Source organism: Gigantopelta aegis, chromosome 5 (genome assembly GCF_016097555.1).
Source record: "Gigantopelta aegis isolate Gae_Host chromosome 5, Gae_host_genome, whole genome shotgun sequence".
Classification (NCBI taxonomy): domain Eukaryota; kingdom Metazoa; phylum Mollusca; class Gastropoda; order Neomphalida; family Peltospiridae; genus Gigantopelta; species Gigantopelta aegis.
This window is the reverse complement of record NC_054703.1, coordinates 15657707-15683993: the sequence shown is the minus strand read 5'-3', so window position 1 is coordinate 15683993 and position 26287 is coordinate 15657707. Positions and strand designations below refer to the sequence as shown.

At 37.9% G+C, this 26287-nt stretch overlaps 1 protein-coding gene across 1 annotated transcript in view; it reads right to left on the bottom strand.

Moving 5' to 3' along the window:
• The window catches only part of LOC121373689 (death domain-containing protein 1-like), a 60249-nt gene extending 36356 nt beyond the window's left edge, over nt 1-23893 (bottom strand). Inside the window, exons 1-4 of the mRNA XM_041500417.1 lie at nt 23757-23893; nt 6506-6723; nt 3363-3723; nt 299-543 (exon numbers count right to left, since the gene is read on the bottom strand). Of these exons, the coding sequence (XP_041356351.1) occupies nt 299-543; nt 3363-3723; nt 6506-6650 (751 nt within the window). The 5' untranslated portion in view covers nt 6651-6723; nt 23757-23893. The remainder of the gene's footprint in view (nt 1-298; nt 544-3362; nt 3724-6505; nt 6724-23756) is intronic.
• Between the last annotated feature and the right edge of the window lie 2394 nt (nt 23894-26287).

Sequence of the window (26287 nt, the reverse complement as noted above, 5' to 3'; positions counted from 1 at the left end):
CCACGTACATTCTGTAACATTACATACATTAAAGTATTAATATCCACTGACAGGAAAGTACGCACCACTTACTTTTTGCTATGTTGCATACATTAAAATATAAATATCCAATAACAAGACACATACCTTTTGTTATATAGATTAAGATATTAATGACCAATGACAGGACAGTACGCACCACGTACCTTTTGTTATGTTACATACATTAAAATATAAATATCCAATGACAAGGTACCTACCTTTTGTTATATACATTAAGATATCAATGTCCAATGACAGGACAGTGCGCACCACGTACCTTTGATTTGGAAGGCCTGCCTGGTGACACTCATGTATATATTTTCCTTCACAGTCTTCATCTTGGACCTGAGCTCCTCCAGGTGTCGCTGCGACTGCTCGGTGTAGGAGCGGAACATGTCGATGGATGACGACACTGACGACACGACGCTGATGAGGTCGTCCACGGGGTAGTCGCCGTCCACGTCCTGGTAGCGCGGCTCCGAAAACAACTCCACGAAATCGCTGATACTCGAGTTGAATGATCTGGTGTACAAAAAGAGAACAATACATGAGTGGCCGTTAGATATCGTTTATCTCACGAGTTGTTTTAAAATGTATCTAACGAACGAAAGCGATTTTGATACGTTTTTAAACGAGTTGTGAGATAAAAGGTATCTAACGGACACGGAAGGAAATGGTTTATTGAACGACGCACTCAACACATTTTATTTATGGTTATATGGCGTCGGCTAACGGACACAGATGTATTATTCTATTTCTTACGTATCCTCAAAAACCAGGTTTTAAGCATATTTTAACATCTTTTTCGACTAAAAGTTATGTACAGCCGTTGCACTTACGCGTCACAGACACATGATTGTCAGGTTAACTATACGTCACAGTTTAATCTATTTCCACAGTGTTGTATTTCATTGGATGCTTGGCACTGGTGACCTGGTCAGCACCTAGGAGCAGCCAATCGCATGTCTTGAAATTGTTAACACACGTACGTGTGTTAACAACCCATGTGTCCTGCATGGTGTACACGGGTGTGTAAGAAACACGAAAACACCACTAGAGCACATTGGTTTATTAATCATTAGCTATTGGATGTCAAATATTTGGTAATTCTGACATATAGTCTTCTAGTTAAAGTTTGTTTTGTTTAATGACACCACTAGAGCACATTGATTTATTAATCATCGGATTGGATGTCAAATTTTGGTAATTCTGACATATAGTCTTCTAGTTAAAGTTTGTTTTGTTTAACGACACCACTAGAGCACATTGGTTTATTAATCATTAGCTATTGGATGTCAAATATTTGGTAATTCTGACATATAGTCTTATAGTTAAAGTTTGTTTTGTTTAACGACACCACTAGAGCACATTGGTTTATTAATCATTAGCTATTGGATGTCAAATATTTGGTAATTCTGACATATAGTCTTATAGTTAAAGTTTGTTTTGTTTAACGACACCACTAGAGCACATTGGATTAATCATTAGCATTGGATTCAAATATTTGGTAATTCATTAGCTATAGTTAAAGTTTGTTTTGTTTAACACACCACTAGAGCACATTGGTTTATTATCATTAGCTATTGGACAAATATTTGGTAATTCTGACATATAGTCTTATAGTTAAAGTTTGTTTTGTTTAACGACACCACTAGAGCACATTGGTTTATTAATTAGCTATCATTTGCTAATTAGTCTATTGGATAGTCAAAATATTTGGTAATTCTGACATATAGTCTTATAGTTAAAGTTTGTTTTGTTTAACGACACCACTAGAGCACATTGGTTTATTAATCATTAGCTATTGGATGTCAAATATTTGGTAATTCTGACATATAGTCTTCTAGTTAAAGTTTGTTTTGTTTAACGACACCACTAGAGCACATTGGTTTATTAATCATTAGCTATTGGATGTCAAATATTTGGTAATTCTGACATATAGTCTTATAGTTATAAAGTTTGTTTTGTTTAACGACACCACTAGAGCACATTGGTTTATTAATCATTAGCTATTGGATGTCAAATATTTGGTAATTCTGACATATAGTCTTCTAGTTAAAGTTTGTTTTGTTTAACGACACCACTAGAGCACATTGGTTTATTAATCATAGCTATTGGATGTCAAATATTTGGTAATTCTGACATATAGTCTTATAGTTAAAGTTTGTTTTGTTTAACGACACCACTAGAGCACATTGGTTTATTAATCATTAGCTATTGGATGTCAAATATTTGGTAATTCTGACATATAGTCTTATAGTTAAAGTTTGTTTTGTTTAACGACACCACTAGAGCACATTGGTTTATTAATCATTAGCTATTGGATGTCAAATATTTGGTAATTCTGACATATAGTCTTATAGTTAAAGTTTGTTTTGTTTAACGACACCACTAGAGCACATTGGTTTATTAATCATTAGCTATTGGATGTATTTGGTAATTCTGACATATAGTCTTCTAGTTAAAGTTTGTTTTGTTTAACGACACCACTAGAGCACATTGGTTTATTAATCATTAGTTATTGGATGTCAAATATTTGGTAATTCTGACATATAGTCTTCTAGTTAAAGTTTGTTTTGTTTAACGACACCACTAGAGCACATTGGTTTATTAATCATTAGCTATTGGATGTCAAATATTTGGTAATTCTGACATATAGTCTTATAGTTTAATGACACCACTAGAGTACATTGGTTTATTAATCATTAGCTATTGGATGTCAAATATTTGGTAATTCTGACATATAGTCTTATAGTTAAAGTTTGTTTGTTTAACGACACCACTAGAGCAAATTGATTTATTAATCATCGGCTATTGGATGTCAAATATTTGGAAAAATCATCGGCTATTGGATGTGAACCATTCGGTAATTTTGACATACTCGAGTTTGTTTTGTGTTTAATGACACCATTAGAACACATTGATTTATTAATCATCGGCTATTGGATGTCAAACATTTGGTAATTCTGACATGTAGTTATCAGAGGAAACCCGCTTCATTTTTCCAAATGCAGCAAGGGATCTTTTATATGCCCTTGCCACAGACAGGAAGCACATACTACGGCCTTTGACCAGTTGTGGTGCACTGGATGGAACGAGAAAAATCCCAATCAGTTGAATAGATCCACCGACGTGGTTTGATCCTCTGACGCAAGCACATCAAGCGAGCACTCAACCAACTGACCTAAATCCCACCCCTCTTAGAGAGGAAACCCGCGACATTTAAAAAAAAAAATTAGTAACAAGGTATCCTACAGACAGGATGGCACATACCACGGCCTTTGATATACCAATCGTGGTGCACTGGTTGGAATGTGAAATAGCCCAATGGGCCCACCGACCTGATGTCAAAGTTGTCATGGTTGATGTTGGACAGGGGATTGAAAGGCGTCTGTGATCGCTCTGACGTCGAAGACTTTGACGATGCTGTGTCGTCCTCTATTGACATCTGCGTACCGGAATTCTGTCGATCGTCTGCATGCTGATTATCTGCATCAGACTTCTGTCGGTCATCCGCACTGGAAGTGTGTAGTTCGTCTGTACCAGAAGTCTGTTGGCCGTCTGCTGTGTTTTCGTTGTCGTCTGTCTTGCTTTCTCCTCTCTCGTCGGCTGATGCCAGGATGACCCTCTCGTCTCCGTTTTGTAGATGGACCACCGATTCGTCATTCGCATTCTGATCTCTCGCTTTAGGTGGCTGGTTATCTGATAATGAAAAGAACGGAAAGCTACATAATAGTTTAAATGTTTATTGTTTGATTATTTGACATTAAAGGCATACTGTCACAGATTTAAGGACCTTATTTCTCTAAAAATGGATAATAACTAAAAATTACATTAATTGTTGGAAACCAAATCATCACCGTAACTGAATCATGATGGAGTGAAATCCATGTCAACCCTCTCAGTAATTTTAGTTTTTGAATTATGGACCATTGCCATAATTCAGTTATTTTTGCAAAATCTCATTAATAAATGGAGTATGGTGGCTATGAAGATGATGGTTATGAAGATGGTCGAACAAAGTACATTTAGGGACTAATCAAATTATTTTTGTTCAGGTAATACTTTGTTAGACCATTAAATAGGTCAGTGGTCTGTGACAATATGCCTTTAATAGTTTATCAGTATAAACACGACAAAATATAATTAATTTTTTATTGTCCTTCTTTCTCCTCCTTCGTTCTCCTTCCTCACGACATTATTAGCATCACCTTCAAATTCCATCTTCCATTACATCTTCTTCTTTTTTCCTCTCTGTTTCATCTTCTTTCTTTTTCGTCTTGTTCTTGTTCTTCTTGTGCTTCTTTTATTTTTATTCCTTTATCTACAGCCTTGGTATGGTAATGAACATTACGCTACTATGATGATGCCCAAACAATACAGGAAGAAGGAAGGAAATGTTTTATTTAACGACGCACTCAACACATAAACAGTACAGGATTGCATATACAAAATTTCGATGCGTGGTTGCCTCAATTCGTCTTGAGACTGGGCACTATGAGAACCTCCCAGTGGAACAGCGCATATGCCCTATGTGTCAAAATAATTGTAAGGAAGACGAGGTTCATGTTTTAACCGCGTGCCCCATGTATACTGACTTACGTTTTAATTTAACATATTTAGCTGTTTTTTAACAACCAGTATGACCTCTTATCAGACGTGCACAAGTTTTGTTTTTTAATGTCCTACAAAGATTTAGTTTTGAATATTGCCAAAACCCTATTTTTAATTTTGGCCCAACGTCGGGCACTGTTGTATTTTTAAATATGTATTATTTATATTTTAATATGGTTAAAAAAGGATGTTCTACTTTAACTCGACGTCAAGCCCCTTTTTGATTTTCTTAATTTTTTATATTATGTATATTAATATAGTATATATAGATTTTATTTAAGGTATTATTTTAATGTCAGTCTCTCGTAATTTTGTATGGAGTGGCTTATGTACGTTTATTCCTGTATTTTTGTATTTTAATATTTTTAAACCTGTGTACACATGGCCAGACTTAAATAAAAAGTTCTGTCTGCCTTTGACTATTACCGACCGTCGATGTACTGATAAGATCGGGAAAACCCTAATAGAAGTCGGCGAACTGCGTTCCTCATTGTAAAGGCGATCAAACATTTATTTAATGTAAAACTAGTAAATATACTTTGTTTGTAAAGATGTGTCCAATTAATTGAAGTATGCTTATAGGGACAGACCCTAGTTTCAACCTATAAAAATTCACACTAAGTTTAGTTAATCTACAAACCTGTAACACATTTGGATAAAGTTACAATTGAGTGAAAGATGAGTCTCTGACTCTGAAATGGTGAAATACCCTCTAAAAATAGACCAAAAACTCGACTCCATAATTGTTACTTCTCAGACGCACGTGCGTTTTAAAAAAATACGAGAAATGCATTCTGTGATATTAAAAACACCAGGATGACCAAAAACAATTCGAATGTACGGAAATGTATAATCTAAACAATAAAATCTAAGTACAGTATGATTTCAGTTATCAAAAACGGCTATAATAGTAAAACATATCCCTTAGTGTTTAAAAACTAGGGTTTGTCCCTTTAAAGAAAAGAGAAAACAAGAATGTTTATTCAACACCTCAGCACATTGTGTGATTGGCTCGTTTGACTGTTGGGCGTCTAATACATGGCAATATGGACAGTACATACGTCACAGGCATTTTCATACAGACAGGACACATACCACGGCATTGGATACACCAGTTGCCCAAATTGCTCACAACCAGTCGTCAAGCAAAGGATCATTTGGATGCACTGTGATATGCCTGCCGTGGAACACTGGTGTATTTCAGGGCCGTACCTAGCAGCAAATAAGTGGGGTTATAGTCAGAAAACAAAAAGCCCACAGTTAGATAGATGGGGCCTAATTCACACAGGTCTTTTAGGCCCTGCTAGACAACAAAGCATCCTCTTTGTAAGTCTTTTAGGCCCTGCTAGACAACAAAGAATCCTCTCTGTAAGTCTTTTAGCATTGCACTGCGAGATCGCAAAGTTGCGAGAGTTTAGTGAATTAGGCCCATGGTCTATTCTAGATAGACAAAAGGATATCCTATAAAATAATACTATTCTCAGACTACCAACAGCCAGCAGAAAGTTGGTGAACTCGAAGTAATTCCCCCACCCCCCGACTTAGACGGGTGCGCTCAGATTAACAACTAATGGGTTGTTATACGACGAGAATCGAGTTGTAAGAGCGCTCAGATTAACAACTAATGGGTTATACGACGAGAATCGAGTTGTAAGAGCGCTCAGATTAACAACTAATGGGTTGTTATACGATGAGAATCGAGTTGTAAGAGCAGTCAGACTAGCAACTGGTCAGTCGTAGAAGTCGTTACTGCAGAAAGTTAGCCAACTTCTCGTGGCAGTTGGTAGTCTGACACTAGCATACGCATTTTTTTTTTATCTCATTGCTTCTGTCGCGGTATTTAAAATGATTACGTGTATGTTACAATTACCTGTCGATTGTTCGCTTCGTCGTTTGTCGTCTGGTTTCCGCTCTTTCTGCTCCACTTGCCGTTTGTTCCGCCCGTAGTGTGACGTCACGAGTTTAGCAGCCGATTCTTTTGTGTGGTGATCATGGTCGTGTTTCTCTGCCGGCATTTTGAATAAATTATCTCTTCGTTCAGTTGTGCTGAAGTGACTTTCTAAACTTTCTCTGTCATATTCCGTGTATCTGAAAATAAAATAAAATAAAATAAAAACTATTTAAACATGGCAGGCCCGTGGGAACCATATGCGTACGGGCTCCCATTATTTATTTATTAATTTAAAAACACAAAAACAATTTGGGGATGGGGTGTGGGTGGGGTGGGTGGGGTGGGGTGTGGGTGGGGTGGGTGGGGTGGGGTGTGGGTGGGGTGGGTGGGGTGGGTGGGGTGGGTGGGGTGGGGGGGGTGGGGTGTGGGCGGGGTGGGTGGGGTGGGGCAGGCTGGCTTTTGCCCGAATTAAACAAATTGCCCTAATACACATAACATTTATTCATATTAGCATTACTACCAAACAGCTATATTGAGTTGTAAACGAATCACTATGCATTTTTACATGCATTACAACTAATTTTTATGGAAATGCATGATAAAAAGGTCTTAAGTTAGCACATTTTGCCCGAATATCTTATAATTTTTGCCCGAATTTGTGGTTTTGCTCCAGCATTAGGGGGCAGTTGTCCCCCTCGCCCCGTCTCGTACGCTTGTAGAAACCACTTTGGAAGGTTGGGGGTTGGGGTGGGGGTGGAGGTGCAATCTCTAGAGGAGGAAGCATAATATCTAGTGGGGGTGGGGTGGTGGCAAAAGCCACATTTTAGTTTTTTTTATTTATATAGGGTAGTACATCTTTCCCCGGTTCCTATTGGTATGGTACTCTGCATGAAGGCAGTTGGCGATAAAGCGCTGACAGCAATAACACACGATTTTATTAACATTGAACTTTGTATCTTTTATTTGAATTAATAAAGGATATAGTAATATAATGGTGCGAGATTGCAGCTTTAAACTGCTAACTGCTATATACCTTTAATATCCGTACTTAAATCAGCTCGTTATTATAGCAGTACCTAGGCAATGGAAAGAAAGAAAGAAATGTTTTATTTAACGACGCACTCAACATGTCATGTCATGTCATAGGGTTTTACGTGCACATTCAGAACAAGCTGTTGTAGCGCACGCCTGTCGTGGGCACAAAAGCCGGCCTTGGCCGGCTCCTCCGTCCATGACAGGAAAGGTGGGGGGGGGGGGGGGAGAGGAGGGACCGCCTGCAATGGCAGGCGCAAGGGAGCACCAGCAGCCCGATCAAATCGGTAGCAGGCGGGTGGGGGTGGTGGTGGTGCTATGGAATTTGAATGGAGCAGTTAAATGCCAAAGAGAAAAGGGTGCGCAATTTTGATTGAGGGAATTTGGCGCAATTTTGAACGGTCGGTCGAAAGGTAAATGGCCGAGCTAATATAGGTTTTGATATTAGTGAATCGAGAGTAGCTCGTTAATTTTAGACCTTTACGATGCTGTGGTGTCTCCCTAGGTTGCCCCTAGGGCCCTTATAAAGGGCCTGACCGCTTCTGGTCGAGGTATCACCAAGTACCAAGTTATTACTAGCAGCAAGTATTGAAGGGTTTGGGTGGGGGAGGCTGATATTCTTTTGTTCAGCTTGCGGAGCACTCACTTAAGGTTTGGAGTCGATGTCTGGATTAAAAATCCCATGCCTCGACTAGGATCCGAACCCAGTACCTACCAGCCTGTAAACCAATGGCCTAGGCAACGGAACACTATTTTTGTTGTTTTCAGTTGTCTGTTTCGTTTTAGGTTCTGAAACTCTTTCTTTCTTGGGACGAGATGTAGCCCAGTGTTAAAGCGCTCGCTCGATGCGCGGTCGGTCTGGGATCGATCCCCGTCGGTGGACCCATTGGGCTATTTCTCGTTCCAGCCAGTGCACCATGACTGGTATATCAAAGGCCGTGGTATTTACTACCCTGTCTGTGGGATGGTGCATATAAAAGATCCCTTGCTGCTGATCGAAAAGAGTAGCCCATGAAGTGGCGACAGCAGGTCTCCTTTCTCAATATCTGTGTGGTCCTTAACCATATGTCTGACGCCATATAACCGTAATTAAAATGTGTTGAGTGCGTCGTTAAATGAAACATTTCTTTTTTTCTCTTTCTTTCTCATTTAAAATCGTCTGTTAAGTTCGTGCGCATCCTGGCTACGAAATAGCTATTGTTTACATAACACACTTGCCATAGTCTTCTCACATATAGAGTAACAAAAAACATATTTCATTTACCTTTCATGTTCTTGCATATATCCCTCCATATTTTGGCAACAGCACTAATGCGAAGCCGTACCGAATATGTGTCACTGTTACTTGAAAATGGCGAATCAATTTTCACATTTATGTAATATATTCAGTAACATTGATAATAAATTGATTTCTATAGTTCCATCCCACGCCAGCTTATTAATGCACCCGGATTAGAGGTGAGGTGTAGGTTGTCAGCTTAAATCCGTGTCAGTTCACTTCAAACATGACATGGGCATACTGAACATTTGTAGCACATATCGAGGGAGTGTCTACAGAATGCACTGCCAGTGTATGGGGGCGGGGGGGGGGGGGGGGGGGGGGGGGGGGACGGGACTACCCATGTCAGTTAACTATAAAAGGACACAACCATACTTCGCCTTTTATTTAGCCAAACAGGATCGACATTTACAATAATCCAATTGGCCAATTAGATAACCAATTAACACTGTAGGAACTTAACCAGGACAGGGAGCCGTTAATTACCTTCTTCTTTTTTCCAGCACTCCCACTGGTCCAATCCAGATAATCACGGATTAAGAGCACCACCTGTACACCACCCGCCCCGGAGTCGGTCACTGGCGTAGTCAGAGGCTGAATCCGGGGTGGGCGTGTCTGAACCCTTGTGGATAGGGGCACGTAAAATCTGTTTCCCCAGTTATTGTTTACCACCTGTACATATTGCCCATTGTATATGAGCCGTTTGTATTAAAGTTATTGAACTATGTATATGCCTATGAGCCGTAAGGCTTAAAGCTAATAAACTATACTATACTATACTATACTATACTATACTATACTATACTATACTATACTATACATAACACCACCTCTCGTTGTATTTACATATAGATCATGGTTGTATTTACAGGTATGTCATGGTAGTGGGAACTGTTTTATTACAACAGATCAAGGTGAGGTTTTTTTTTAGAAACATCTACAAGCAGATGTCCAACCAGATAAGAAAACCAGAGAAAGTAAGAATAGTATAATTAGTAAAACCAAACACCGGACTTCATTACTCCCTGGGGGTCCTGGGTGGGACTGGGGGTGGGGGGGGGGGGGGGGATACTCATTATTTACAATTAGTGCGATTTCTGCCGAACGAACAGTACCTGCTACCTAAAAATTATCATGCTAAAGCACTAGGCTTTTTTAAAAACTAATACTTACACTATAAGGGAACACACCTTCAAATTAGCTAGCTAGATTAGTTTAATCCCCCACCCCCCTCCTTGCATTCACTATCGCACTTCAAGGAGAGAGGGGGAAGGGTGGCTTTGATCGGCCGTTGGGTACATAGAATAGGGACTTAGGACAATAAGAACAACCATAACACAATAAATAGGTACACACGAAAACGGAATGCACTCACGCAACAATTCACAAAGGATGCATTGACTAATGATAACAATGCATCCGCCCACAAATAAAATAAACTAATGGCCCAGCACGTACTCTAATAAGGAGTCGGGCAAACGAATACCGACTCCGAGTACACTATTACACTGCACACGGAGGAAGCTGGACAAAAGAATACCGGCCTCCTCCATCCATCCCCCTACAAACCCTTGTTGCTGGTAGGACTTCTTGGGCACACAGACATCGGAAGAGGAAACCAAACAAACACAACCACGCCACCAACGGCAAACATCAAGATCAACAACCGCCTCCACCTCGTCCGACATATACACAATTGCTCGAGTCTCCCCTGGGTTATCATGCCACAATCAGAAGAGATCAGGCCCTTTCTCTAAGGGCCCTACGGGTAACCTAGGGAGACACCTCAGCAGCACCATTGTCCTATAAACGAGCTACTCTCGGCCTACTAAATTGAAACCTATACGTAGCTCCCCACCTTTCACATTCGAATAACCATCAAAATTGCGCCAAACTTCCTTCACTGAAATGCGCACCCTTTCTCTTTGGCTTAATCCTGCGGGACATTCCAAATTACATAGCACCATACCACCCTCCGCCTGTTACCAACTTGATTGGACTGCTGATGCTCCCTTGCACCTGCCAGTGCAGGCGGTCCCTTCTTCACCCCTCATCCTTTCCTGTCCTGGACAGAAAAGCCGACCGAGGCCGGTTCTCGTGCCCAAGACAGGCGTGCGCTACAGCAGCTTGCTCTGAATGTGCACGTTAACACCTTTGCCAATTGCCAATAATAACTTCCAGTTAACTAGCTTCAGCACACTTCAAGGGTAATTTTGGACATATTATCTTGGAAAGGAAACCTGCTATATCTTTTTATTAGTTGCAAGAGATCTTTAACATGCACCATCCCACAGAGAGGATAGCACATACCACGCACTTTGATATACCAGTCGTGGTGCACTGCCTGAAACGAGAATAGCCCAACTGGGACCACCGACGGGGATTGATCCTAGACTGACCGCGCATCAGGCGAGCACTTTGCCACTGTGCTACGTCTCGCTCTCATAGTTTTATTAGAAAACAATGTTAACATTACCACCAACATGAATGGATATGGAGTAAGGTAATCTACGTCTATGTTATGGTACCCACAACGAGTGTACGTCAACCGTAAGTGGTTAAGTAGTTTTAAGTACATTATTGGGTACTATATCCATATGTAAATACACATCCATCAATTTTTAAACGCATGTGACGTCTTAAATACTTTTGCCATCAATAAAATATAGCAAACTTTATGCTTTCTGTTTACATTTCACTATTATAAATAGACCCAGTTGACAGCGACCTAAAATACACGCGTATTATCAAAATATGAATTCTACAAGTGGATAGTTCCGCCATGTTGACCACATCTAAGGTTTTAACTGGATTGGTGGTTTATAAATTGCGAATGGTAATCTTACTCCCTTCGTTTCTAACAGTCAATTATTATCCTAATTGAAACGTATCACTTTATAAGAATTTTTCTGGCGTGTAGCCAATAAATTAAAGTGGCTATGCAGCGTATCAATATACAAACAGCATTTAAAGTGTCACTATCGTATTTCGCTTTCGAGTTTGTTTTGAAAAAAAAAAAGCTTTCAAAAGTGTAGCATAAATTATGGAAATCCGTAAGTTGAAATAATAATATTGCTAGATTTAGATATAACCGGAATATATCGAACCGTATCTCAAAATAACAGTACTATAACTGAAATATAAAATCAGAAAATAACCAAAATACACAGTGCTATAGAAATAATATAACCGTACTAAACCAAAGATATTATAACAATATCACCAAAATATACCGTACTATAGCACAATATAATGGTACTAAACCAAACATATAATATATAATCAAAATATATCGAACCATATGCTTATAAACGAGATATAATAGATCGAACCAAATCACAATATAACCGGAATATTCCAATATTTATTAAAGAGACAGACCCTAGTTTATAAACAAAAGAAAGAAAGAAATGTTTTATTTAACGACGCACTCAACACATTTTATTTACGGTTATATGGCGTCAGACATATGGTTAAGGACCACACATATTTTGAGAGGAAACCCGCTGTCGCCATTACATGGGCTACTCTTCCGATTGGCAGCAAGGGATCTTTTATTTGCGCTTCCCACAGGCAGGATAGCACAAACCATGGCCTCTGTTGAACCAGTTATGGATCACTGGTCGGTGCAAGTGGTTTACACCTACCCATTGAGCCTTGCGGAGCACTCACTCAGGGTTTGGAGTCGGTATCTGGGTTAAAAATCCCATGCCTCGACTGGGATCCGAACTGCCACGACGCCACCGAGGCCGGTAGTTTATAAACACTACAGCGTATTGTTCACTTTTAGAGCCGGTTTTTATCATTAACATTAATTAATATATATATATATATATATATATATATATATATATATATATATATATATATATATATATATATATATATATATATATTACGAAGTAAAATGAATTTTTTTTAAAAGTAATTGTTTTACAAACATTAGCACAACACGATCACAAACATATTGGATATTCAGATACCGGTATTCTAAACTAACAAAAAATGCAGTTAATTTTATGTAAATATTATTGCCGAAAAGGCTTGGTTAGTCGGAAACATCTTACAATGGCTGCCAACTCAGGACAGTCCCTTCAATTTTATGCCATGTGTGTCAGCTGCAGTATTATCTCTCTATATAAATGGTTTAAACTGAAAAAATTATTTGTGGATGGTGGACAAAACTGTATATATATATATATATATATATATATATATATATATATATATATATATATATATATATATATATAAAAAGAGCTTTCTGTCTCCCCCCCCCCCCCCCCCCTCCACACACACACTCTCCAAGGCACTTCCTACCCTCCTGCGATCCATTCTAGAAGAGCCCCAAAGGGGGCGGGACGATGAAAAGAATATACGTTTGGCAGGTAACAGTAGGTATTTAAACAAAGTGCCAGGGTTTTGTTTAACAAACATTGTGCGCCTGGTATGAATTCATCATTGTTCAGTACTCGCATGTTCCAACAAGCATACTAGTAAATGAATCCATAAATTTAGTTTAGTACCGGTTCAGGTACACAGTGTAACGATATCGATATCACTTGTTTTAGAATGGCAAACTAAAGAAAAGTAAATGCAAGGAAAAGAAAAGCAAATTTTAAACAATTGTTGTTTGGTGTCTAACACGTGCTTCCGTATTTGCATGTTTCAACAAGCGTACATTTTACGAATTCATAAATCTAGAATAGTAGTGGTTCAGGTTTAGGTATAATGATATTGATATATCCCTTGTTCTAACTGGATTCATAAATCTAGAACAGTAGTGGTTCAGGTTTTGATATAGCCCTTGTTCTAACTGGATTCATAAATCTAGAATAGTAGTGGTTCAGGTTTAGGTATAATGATATTGATATATCCCTTGTTCTAACTGGATTTATAAATCTAGAACAGTAGTGGTTCAGGTTTTGATATAGCCCTTGTTCTAACTGGATTCATAAATCTAGAATAGTAGTGGTTCAGGTTTAGGTATAATGATATTGATATATCCCTTGTTCTAACTGGATTCATAAATCTAGAATAGTAGTGGTTCAGGTTTAGGTATAATGATATTGATATATCCCTTGTTCTAACTGGATTCATAAATCTAGAATAGTAGTGGTTCAGGTTTAGGTATAATGATATTGATATATCCCTTGTTCTAACTGGATTCATAAATCTAGAATAGTAGTGGTTCAGGTTTAGGTATAATGATATTGATATATCCCTTGTTCTAACTGGATTCATAAATCTAGAACAGTAGTGGTTCAGGTTTAGGTATAATAATATTGATATCCCTTGTTCTAACAACTATAACTCAATTCATAAACCTGGTACAGTACTGGTTCAGATTTAGGTATAATAATATTGATATATCCCTAGTTCTAACAACTATAACTGAATTCATAAACCTGGTACAGTACTGGTTCAGATTTAGGTATACTACTATTGATATATCCCTAGTTCTAACAACTATAACTGAATTCATAAACCTGGTACAGTACTGGTTCAGATTTAGGTATACTACTATTGATATATCCCTAGTTCTAACAACTATAACTGAATTCATAAACCTGGTACAGTACTGGTTCAGATTTAGGTATAATAATATTGATATATCCCTTGTTCTAAGAAGTATAACTGGATTCCTAAAGCTGGTACAGTACTGGTTAAAGTTTAGGTATAATAATATTGATATGTCCCTGCAGTAGGGGAGGGACGGGTTAGTTAAGCCACTGGGTTAGTTGATCCACCCCTTCCCATTGGTTTCTGACAAGAGACATGTGACATTTGGCACCATATTTGGAGAGGCCACGACCCTGTGCCTCAATGATGTAATGGTCAGGCAGCAGGCACACTTATGTAAATTTTGCCTTGAAAAATACATTTTAACACAGGAGAAAGTAAGATTCATCACTCAAGATATATTGATTTATATCAGGAGAATCATGTTCCCCGACTTGTGATTAAAACATTGTTTTACTGTGTATTTCCACGAACAGTTTGGGTTACGTTTGTGCCGCTATTTTAACAGCATGGATTAAAATATTAAAATGGCCAGTATCGGGCAAGTTGTGCCAGTCTGATTGGGGGATGTTGATCCATGAACAACTTACGCCATTGTATTTTCTAAATATGATCAATTTACCCCTATTGTCTTTTTTTTCCAGTATGTTTTTTCCATATTCAAAATGAACGTTTTCAGTCTTATACACACAATGTTTATCAGACATTCCTATATGCTTAATATGTTTGGATTGTAAAATTACGATGTTTATTATGTTTGAATTTGTCTGCATTGGAATAAATCAATCTTCATGTGTGATCTTACCAAATGGGACTTGTAGAGATACTGAATAACATGTGTCAAGACAGAACTTTCAATTTCTGTTTGAGACAGGATTTGAAGTTAGTTCTCAAATGTTAATGCGTTCTTGTTGACTTAATTCAATGATTTAACGTGATTGGTGGTATGTTATATAGTCTTGAAAATATATTATTATTTGTGAGATATGTTCTCGAGAAATCTCTCGTAGTAGGCTATTGTACAGAGACATATTCAAAATGAATGTTTTCAGTCTTACAATATGTTTATCAGACATTACTATATGCTTAATATGTTTGGAGTTTCAAATTACGATCTTTATTATGTTTGTATTTGTTTGCCTTCGAATAAAACAATCTTCAAGTAAAGTACAGCATATTGATCAACTTGCCCCTTGACCTGGCACATCTTACCCCAGAAGGTGGATTATTTGAGCCATTTGTATAAAATGTTTAATAAGCCATTATTATGCAGGGACACGACTAACTTAAGATAACTTGACTAGAATGTGTGCATAACTATATACTGCAAACATTACACTATAAACCATAACCTAGCATATCTTAATTTAAGCACAGGACTTGTTAGAGTATAAAATGGCCCAACTAACCCGTTCCTCTCCTACTGGTTTAGGTGTAGGTATAATAATACTGAACCGGCCTCGATGGCGTCGTGGTTAGGCCATCGGTCGACAGGCTGGTAGGTAATGGGTTCGGATCCCAGTCGAGGCATGGGACTTTTAATCCAGATACCGACTCCAAACCCTGAGTGAGTGCTCCTCAAAGGTCAGTGGGTAGGTGTAAACCACTTGCACCGACCAATGATCCATAACTGGTTTAACAAAGGCCAAGGTTTGTGCTATCCTGTCTGTGGGAAGTGCAAATGAAAGATCCATTGCTGCTTGTCGTAAAAGAGTAGCCTATGTGCCGACAGCGGGTTTCTTCTAAAAAAACAGTGTCAGAATAACCATATGTTTGACGTCCAATAGCTGATGATAAGATAGAAAATCAATGTGCTCTAGTGGCGTCGTTAAATAAAAGAAACTTTACTTTTTAATAATACTGATATACCCCTTGTTCTCACAAGTATAACTGAATTCATAAACCTGGTACAGTGCTGGTTCACGTTTAGGTATAATAATATTGATATATTCCTTGTTCTAACGGGTATAACTGTAATCATAAATCTGGTACAATACTGGTTTAGGTATAATACTATTGATATATTCCTTGTTCTAACGAGTATATCCGAAAACATAAATCTGGTACAGTACTGGTTCACGTTTAGGTATAATAATATTGATATATCCCTTGTTCTAACGGGTATAACTGTAATCATAAATCTGGTACAGTACTGGTTTAGGTGTAGGTGTAATAATATTGATATATCCCTTGTTCTAACAAGTATCTGAATTCATAAATCTGGTACAGTACTGGTTCACGTTTAGGTATAATAATATTGATATATCCCTTGTTCTAACGGGTATAACTGTAATCATAAATCTGGTACAGTACTGGTTTAGGTGTAGGTGTAATAATATTGATATATCCCTTGTTCTAACAAGTATCTGAATTCATAAATCTGGTACAGTACTGGTTTAGGTTTAGGTATAATGGTATTGATATAGCCCTTGTTCTAACAAGTATCTGAATTCATAAATCTGGTACAGTACCGGTTTAGGTTTAGGCATAATGGTATTGATATATCCCTTGGTTTAGAACAACAAATACTGGAGAATAAAAAACAAAAAAACTAAACAAAGGAAAACACAACAACACATAAAAAACAACACATTATAAACAACACATTATAAACAACGGTTGTTTGAGTCTAATATACATGTTCAGTATTTACGTGTTTCAAGAAACATAAATGGATTAATAAATTTAGTATGCTGCTGGTTTAAATATACAGTATAATGGTATTGATATATCCCTTGTTTTAGAATAGAATAGAATAGAATAGAATGAATGAATGTTTAACGACACTCCAGCACGAAAAATATATCGGCTATTGGGTGTCAAACTATGGTAAATTGGAAATTAAAGTGATACCCTTGTTTTAGAAGTACAAAGAAAGACAAGGGAAAGAAATTTTTTTTTAAACCACGGTTATTTGTGTCTAATATATGCTCAGTAAGTAAATCGGTAGTTACTTCTTTTCACAAGCATTCTTGAATTCATAAATCAAAAGAAAAGTTTGTTTTATTTAACGACGCCACTAGAGCACATTGATTTTTTATCTTATCATCGGCTATTGGACGTCAAACATATGGTCATTCTGATACTGTTTTTTCAGAGGAAACCCGCTGTTGCCACATAGGCTACTCTTTTACGACAGGCAGCAAGGGATCGTTTATTTGCGCTTCCCACAGGCAGGATAGCACAAACCATGGCCTTTGTTGAGCCTTGCGGAGCATTCACTCAGGGTTTGGAGTCGGTATCTGGATTAAAAATCCCATGCATCGACTGGGATCCGAACCTAATACCTACCAGCCTATAGACCGATGGCCTAACCACGACGCCACCGAGGCCGGTCATAAATCAAGTGTATTACTGGTTTAGATTTCGGAATAGATATTGATTACAGCCTTTAGTTTAGGACGGCAAAAAGAAAAAGAAAAGACAAAATCACATTTTAATCCAGGTTAATGTATGTTTAGTACATGTTCAGTATAAATTTACGTCTTCTGACAAGTTTAAATAAATTCATTAATCTATATAGTAACGATGTCAGGGGCGTAGCGTGATCTGAACCTGGGGGGGGGGGGGGGGGCTTCGGATATGAACCAAGTGAACCTTTTTCTATTTTGTTTTTGCACCACAAGAAACTTCATATGTATAAACCTGTATGTTTTAGTTCTGAAAAGCGGACCATTTGCTTCAGCGGGGTGGGGGTGGGGGGTGGGTGGTTTGTCCGAACCCCTCGAACCCCCTAGCCTACGCCCCTGGATTTGGGTATAATGACATAGATATAGTCCTTGGTTTAGGACGGCAAAAAGAAAAGAAAAGGCAAAATCACATTTTAATACACAGTTATTTATGCTTAGTATATGTTCAGTATAAATTTACGTCTTCTAACAAGTATAAACGAAAATATAAATCTATATTGTACCGGTTTAGGTATAGTGATATTGATACGGTTCTTGTTCCAGACCGGGAAAGAAAGGAAAAGACAAAGAGCGCGTTTTAAAGCACGGTTAGTTATGTCTAATATATGATCGTTTCGACAGTGTGTCAAGATAAAGAGAAGAGTTGTTTGATTGAAACATATTTTATTGCTTTTAAAGAACAAATGGATTAGGCACAAGTCATACAACTTACTAGGCCTTCTCCATAATACATACATTATAGAACGAAAGGAAAGGAAATGTTTTATTTAACGACGCACTCAACACATTTTATTTACGGTTATATAACGTCGGACATTTTAGAAAAGTTGTTAGTTACTATAAACGGCAGATTGGAATCTTAAAAAGTCGCTTTCCAATCTACAGACACGAGGTCACATACCACGGCGTTTGATATACCAGTCGCGGGGAACTGGTTGGAACGGGGGGAAATAATGGATCCCACGGGGAATGATCGATCTTATGCCCCACCTCACCTTAGTGAGCAATTTACCACTGAGATACACATTGGCCCCTTTTGTTTCAGAATGATACCAGTAGAGGAAGGAAGGAAATGTTTTATTTAATGACAAACTCAACACGTTTTATTTACGGTTATATGGCGTCGGACATATGGTTAATCACACAGTTATTGAGGGAGGAAACCCACTGTCGCAACTTCATGGGCTACTCTTTTCGATTAGCAGCAAGGGATCTTTTATATGCACCATCCCATAGACAGGATAACACATACCATGGCCTTTGATGTACCAGTCGTGGTGCAATGGCTGGAGCGAGAACCAGTAGAGGATCCAATAAAGAGATGTAGAGGTGTGCACCCACCCACCCCACCCCCTCTAAAACCATTACAAGTGCCTGAAAACTAACAGGGTATTTAACGAATTTATTATCACAACAACAAATAGATGTTTGAAATTGTTTATTCATTCATTTCAACTTATTTTCGTGCTTATATCCAATTAAGGTTCAAACACGCTGTCCTGGGCACATACCTCAGCTATCTGGGCTGTCTGTTCAGGACAGTGGGTTAGTTGCTTAGTTGCTTAGTGGTTAGTGAGAGAGAAGAGGGTGTAGTGGTCATACATCTACCCACTGAGTCGTTAAAATTCGCTCTGGGTGGGAATTGGTACCAGGCTGCGAACCCTGTACCTACGAGCCTTATTTCCGATGCCTTAACCACGACATCATCGAGTTTATTAATTGCAGAAGTATTTATACAAAAAAAAAAAAAGAAAAAAAAAGAAGAAAAAAAGGATAAAAGACTTTTATAGGAGCTCTACCCCTCCCCTAAAATGCGTTATGGATACGCCGTTGTACACGTAAGCTATCAGCCCAAATATCAACCTCAGATGGACTCGGTCGTTACCGTCGATTTGATCTCGGATCATATTTCGTGCCGTGTGCGATAACTTACGTATCTATCACAATCGCACAACAATACCAATCAACGCGGGCTGAGCCATTTCCCATTATTGTGCTCAACTGCACCTCATTGAACTTAAAAACACGACAATACGTTCAAACACGTACAACAATAACGTTCCGCACGGTGGCGCTACTACGACAAACAGGTACACGAGATTGAACAATGGAACCGGAAGTGCGTGTATATGTGTGTGTGGGGGGTGGGAGGTGGTGGTGGTGGTGGTACTAGTATCCATATTTAGGAATAGACGTTTGAAGTTTATATATTTCAGACATACAACCATACATCACCACCAATAAATATATAATAATTTTTTTAAAGGGACATTCCTGAGTTTGCTGCATTGTAAGATGTTTCCGACTAATAAAATAATTCTACGATTAAACTTACATATTAAATATATTTTCTTGTTTAGGATATCAGTGTCTGTATATTCAATGTGTTTTTGGTCGTCTTAATATTTGTAAGAAGCCCAAACTGGATTCGTACGTACGAAATAAAATGAAATTTAAACCAGTACAAATATTAGAACGATCATAAACACGTTTATATACAGCCACTAATATTGCATGCAGAAAAGTATATTTGATATGTAATTACAATCGTTAAAAAGTCTCTGTTAATCGATACCATCTTAAAAAGTGCAGCAAACTCGGGAATGTCACTTTAATAATTAATAAATAAGTAAAAGCTGTTTGTTTTGTTTAACGACATCACTAGAATACATTGATTTATCAATCATCGGCTATTTGATGTCAAACATTTGGTAAATTGACATATAGTCTCAGAGAGAAAACCCGATACATTTTTCCATTAGTAGCAAGGAACGTTTTATAAGCACCATCCTACAGACAGGATAGCACATACCACGGCCTTTATTATACTAGTCGTGGTGCACTGGTTGGAACTAGAAATAGCCCAATGGGCCCACAGACGGGATATGACACACCATGGCCTTTGATATACCAGTCGTGGTAATTAAGTAAATAAATACAAAAAAAGATATTTTAGTTTGATGATACAACTATATTTACAAAACAATTAAATACAGTTTTGCATATAAATGCAACTATTTAAATTCGAGAGCGGACCCAATGAATATTTTAGGGAGGGGACATGCACTAACTCCTGAAAAGAGCAGCCGTATAAAAGTGTGGAATTCGTGAAATAAAAACTGTAAACCAAACATGGTTATTTTCAACTTTGCCAATTTTTTCCAAATTCCGCCCACCTCAAACTTACCCCCCTTCACCCCCCCCCCTCCCCCGTCCTGTCCCGGAATTGGTTACTCACGATGCCAGAGGCTAAGTCCGGGGTGGGCGTGCCTGAACCTTTGGGATATGGTTACGTTAATAGAGTTCCCTTCCCATGTAAACGAATTGATAAAAACGAGGGCATTTAAATTGTTTAGATGGGATCGATCCCCCATATCCATTTTTTTTTTTTAAGGATTTCCCCTTGAAATTCATACATTTTAAAGGTACATAACTCTTTCTTAAAAACATTGTTCAGCACGTTTTGTAATAAAATTTAGTTTAATGACTCCACTAGAACACATTGATTTCTTAACCATTGGCCATTGGATGTCACACATTTGATTGGTCATTGTGACACGTAGTTAGAAGAAAAGTTAAAGATTTTTTTTTTTTAACGACACCACTAGAGCTCATTGATTAATTGATTATCGGCTATTGGATGTCAGTTCTGACAGTCATCAAAGCTATAGGTTTAGTATGTTGCTTAAAGGCGCAGACTTTAGTTTTAACCCGTAAAAATGGACACTAAGTTAAAGTTAAAGGGACATTCCCGAGTTTTCGGACTAATAAAATACTTCTACGATTATACTTACATATTAAATATATTTTCTTGTTTAGAATATCAATGTCTGTATATTCAATGTGTTTCTGGTCGTCTTAATATTTGTAAGAAGGCCAAACTGGATTTTGTCTTCAAATAATTTCGTACGTACGAAAAAATCTGTTTTAGGAAATAAAATGAAATTTAACCTAGTACAAATATTAGAACAATCAGAAACACGTTTAATATACAGCCACTAATATTTTATGCAGAAAAATACATTTGGTATGTAATTACAGTCGTCAAAAAATATCTGTTAGTCGATAACATCTTTAAAATTGCAGGAAACTCAGGAATGTCCCTTTATGTTACAAACCTGAAACACATTTGAATAACGTTACAAGATAGTAAAACAAGAGTCTGTGACGTTGAAACGGTCAAATATCGTTAAAACTAGACTAAAACTAGACTCCATATCTGTTATTTCTCAGACGCACGTGCGAAACACTTTGAATGTACGGAAAGGGATAATCTGAAGAATACAATATAAGTAATGTTTGATTTCAGTGATCATAAACAACATTAATAGTGAAAAAATATGCCATAGTGTTTAAAAACTAGGGTATGTCCCTTTAAAATAATCTTGGTACCCCTCCCCGAACTTCAGAATACCATAAAAACCCTCAACAGCTATTGTACACATTAGTGTATTTTGGAATACCGTAGTTTCCCCTTTTTGGACGTTGCACCCCCGCCTTAACAACAACAACAACAACAACAACAAAGCAACAACAGCAACAAACCAACTATGCCTGCTACAGAATATTTCTATTTAAGGACGCACTGAACTAATTTTTATTTTCGGTTATATGGCGTCAGCCATAATATTATGATTAAGGACCACATAGATATAGATAGGAGACCCGCTGTCGCCACTTCATGGGCTACTCTTTTTCGATTAGCAGCAAGGGATCTTTTATATAATCTACAGAATCTTAATGTCACCGATTGGCATGTATAAAACGTTTAAGCATGGTATATGTGTTCGGTTTTTTGTTTGTTTATCTTTGTTGTTTGTTTGTTTGTCTGTTTGTTTTGTTTTCTTTTTTAAATATGTTTTTTAGAAATATATAATAATGTGAATATTAATATTTAACAATTTAAAAATGGCACTGATCCAGGATTTATTCAATACCGTGTGTCTAATTAAACTATTTGAATAGAAGTTCTGTATCAGTGATGAATGCACTGAAGTGGAACAATAATAATTTGTTTCGTCGTGATAAGGGGGTAGAGCCACTCGACCCCGACCCCCGGGATCCGCGACTGATCACGAATATAACGATAAGCCGAACTAATAGTGTGCTGTGAAGTGCCGTGCGACATTTACAAGTGATTATACAATTAGAAAAGTAAAGTTTGTTTTATTTAACGACGTCACTGGAACACATTGATTTTTTATCTTATCATCGGCTATTGGACGTCAAACATATGGTCATTCTGACACTGTTTTTTTTTTTTTACAGAGGAAACCCGCTGTCGGCACATAGGCTACTCTTTTACGACAGACAGCAAGGGATGTTTTATTTGCACAAACCATGGCCTTTGTTGAACCAGTTATGGAACATGGTCGGTGCAAGTGGATCCGAACCCAGTACCTACCAGCCTGTAGACCGATGGCCTAACCACGACGCCACCGAAGCCGGTTACTTAGAATTGTAATTCATTTCTGTTTATTATTCCAAACAAAAAAATAGCAATTTTAAACAGAAATATATCAAAGTCAAGACTAGATACGATTTTGTTTTTAGCTTCTTTAAAACAGAAAGAAAAGAAAGTTTTTATATCCAGAATCTGAAATACCAAACGTCTCTTGATACGATTTTGTTTTGTTGTTTTACAATTTTACAATTTCAGACAACAAAATAATATAATAGAATAGAATAGAATAGAATAGAATAGAATAAGAATAGATGTTTAACGACACTCCAGCACGAAAACTAAATCGGCTGTTGGGTGTCAAACAATGGTAAATGCAAAAATAATGTGTAGCAACAAAATAAAGTTCGAGACAGAAGTATCATACAATGCTGTACAAGTACATTCTAGAATTAGAATTTATAACTTCATAAATTCACCTATTGAAGAATAATATGAACTAAACAAATGGGATATATTTTAATCCGATTTCTCAAATCTGTTTCAAACTCTGAAATATTCTAAACACCAAAAAAACTCACTCACCTGTGTGTCAGCGCTCAATAGTGTGAAGTCATTTCACCATCTATACACACTGACAGCAAGTCCTCTCCCGTGTGTATAATCCCAAACAACTGACTATGGATATCTATTCTTCGAGGCGGCCTTAATAATCTTCCACTTTATATTCCAACAAGCGGGTTTTCAGCGCCGACCTCGATTGACAGACAATGTTGTTTAACAAACGTCAATTCATATCGAGACCTCTTGCCTTTTCTTTCTGTTTTCGCCACAGCGCGCCAGTTAACAGGAGTGACGCGGTTTCTATCTCTACTCGATAATTCACTTTGTCAATGGCTTCACCAACAACATCGCTGGATCAGGTATTCCGGAGGCCCGGAATGGGATTTGTTGAAGACATTTTTTTTTTATCTTAAAGGGACATACCCTAATTTCAGCCCGTGAAAATTAACACTAGGTTGAGTTAATCTACAAACCTGTAACACATTTGGATAAAGTTACAATTGAGTGAAACATGAGTCTGTGACTTTGAAATGGTGAAATATCCTCTAAAAATAGACTAAAACTCAGATGCACGTGCGTTTTCGAAAATATGATAAATGCATTTTGTGATATTAAAAACACCAGGATGACCAAAACCACTTCGAATGTACGGAAATGGATAATCTAAACAATAAAATCTAAGTAAAGTATGATTTAAGTTATCAAAAACGGCTATAATAGTAAAAATATGCGTTAGTGTTTAAAAACTAGGTTATGTCCCTTTAAAGGGACTGTTCATAGTTTTGCTTCCATTGTAATTGTCCTCACTAACAGCATTTTTGTGTGACTATTTGACATCAATAGCCGATGATTAATTAATCAATATGCTCTAGTGGTTTCGTTAAACAAACCACACTTTCATTTCTTTTTATTACTAAAATTATATACATGTATTACATACACTTTCTTGCATAAGCATACGAGACGGGGGGGGGGGGGGGGTGTTAAACCTCATATTCGGGAAAAAAATATTCAGATATTCGGGCAAAATATGCTTACACGAGACCTTTTTACGATGTATTGCCATCACTTTACCCTTAAAGTTAGTTGTAATCCATGTAAAAATGTGTAGTGATTCCTTTGGAACCCTATATAGCTGTTTTGTAGTAATGCTAATATGAATACATGTTGTTATGAGAATTCGGGCATTTTCGTTTAATTCCGGCAAAAACCAGTCTGCACCCCCCCCCCCCCCCCCCCCCCCCCCCCACACACACACACCTTACAAAAAATGGGAGCCCGTACGCCGGAAGCACATTGCCTAAACAGACATTGGTATTCTAAACTCAAACATATATTTAATATGGAATTTTAATCTTTAAAAAGACTCATTGTCGAAACTATCTTACAATGGAAAGAAAGAAAGAAAGAAAGAAATGTTTTATTTAACGACGCACTCAACACATTTTATTTACGGTTATATGGCGTCAGACATATGGTTAAGGACCACACAGATTTTGAGAGGAAACCCGCTGTCGCCACTATATGGGCTACTCTTCCAATTAGCAGCAAGGGATCTTTTATTTGCGCTTCCCACAGGCAGGATAGCACAAACCATGGCCTTTGTTGAACCAGTTATGGATCACTGGTCGGTGCAAGTGGTTTACACCTACCCATTGAACCTTGCGGAGCACTCACTCAGGATTTGGAGTCGGTATCTGGATTAAAAATCCCATGCCTCGACTGGGATCCGAACCCAGTACCTACCAGCCTGTAGCCGATGGCCTAACCACGACGCCACCGAGGCCGGTCTTTTTAATCTTTAAAAAGACTCATTGTGGAAACTATCTTACAATGGCTGCAAATCTTGGTCAGTCGCTTTAAAGCGAAGGAGGCGGGGCGTAGCTCAGTGGTACAGCGCTCGCCTGATATGCGATCGATCTAGGATCGATTTCCGTCGGTAGACCCATTGGGCTATTTCTCATTCCAGCCAGTGCTTCACAATATAACAAAGGCCGTAATATGTACTATCTTGTCTGTGGGATGGTGCATATAAAAAATCCCTTGCTGCTAATCGAAAAGAGTAGCCCATGAAGTAGCGACAGCAGGTTTCCTCTCTCATAGCTATGGTCCTTAACCATATGTCCGACGCCATATAACCGTAAATAAAATGTGTGTGCGTTGTTACATAAAACATTTCGTTCCTTCTTTTAAAGCAATACTCATGTCAAGGCATTTGGACTGGTAGGCACATTCAATGATATTTAATGCACATTATTGCTTAATATGAACAACTGCATTGGTATATTAATTTAACAAAACAGTAAAAATGTTAAATATGTTATACATACAGGGCCGTAGCTAGCGGGGTGGTGGTGCAAGTGTGGGTAGTTACCCTCACACCAAAACATCCGGTAAAAATAACATGACAATTTACTGGTTGTTGATATTGACGTTTTAAGTATGTAACCTCCCTGAAATGGCTGCAAAATTGTATTTCAGAGCCTCTAAATTTCAGAATTTCCGGGGAGCATGCCCACGGATCTCCTAGTGTCTTGCACCTTCCATGCTTG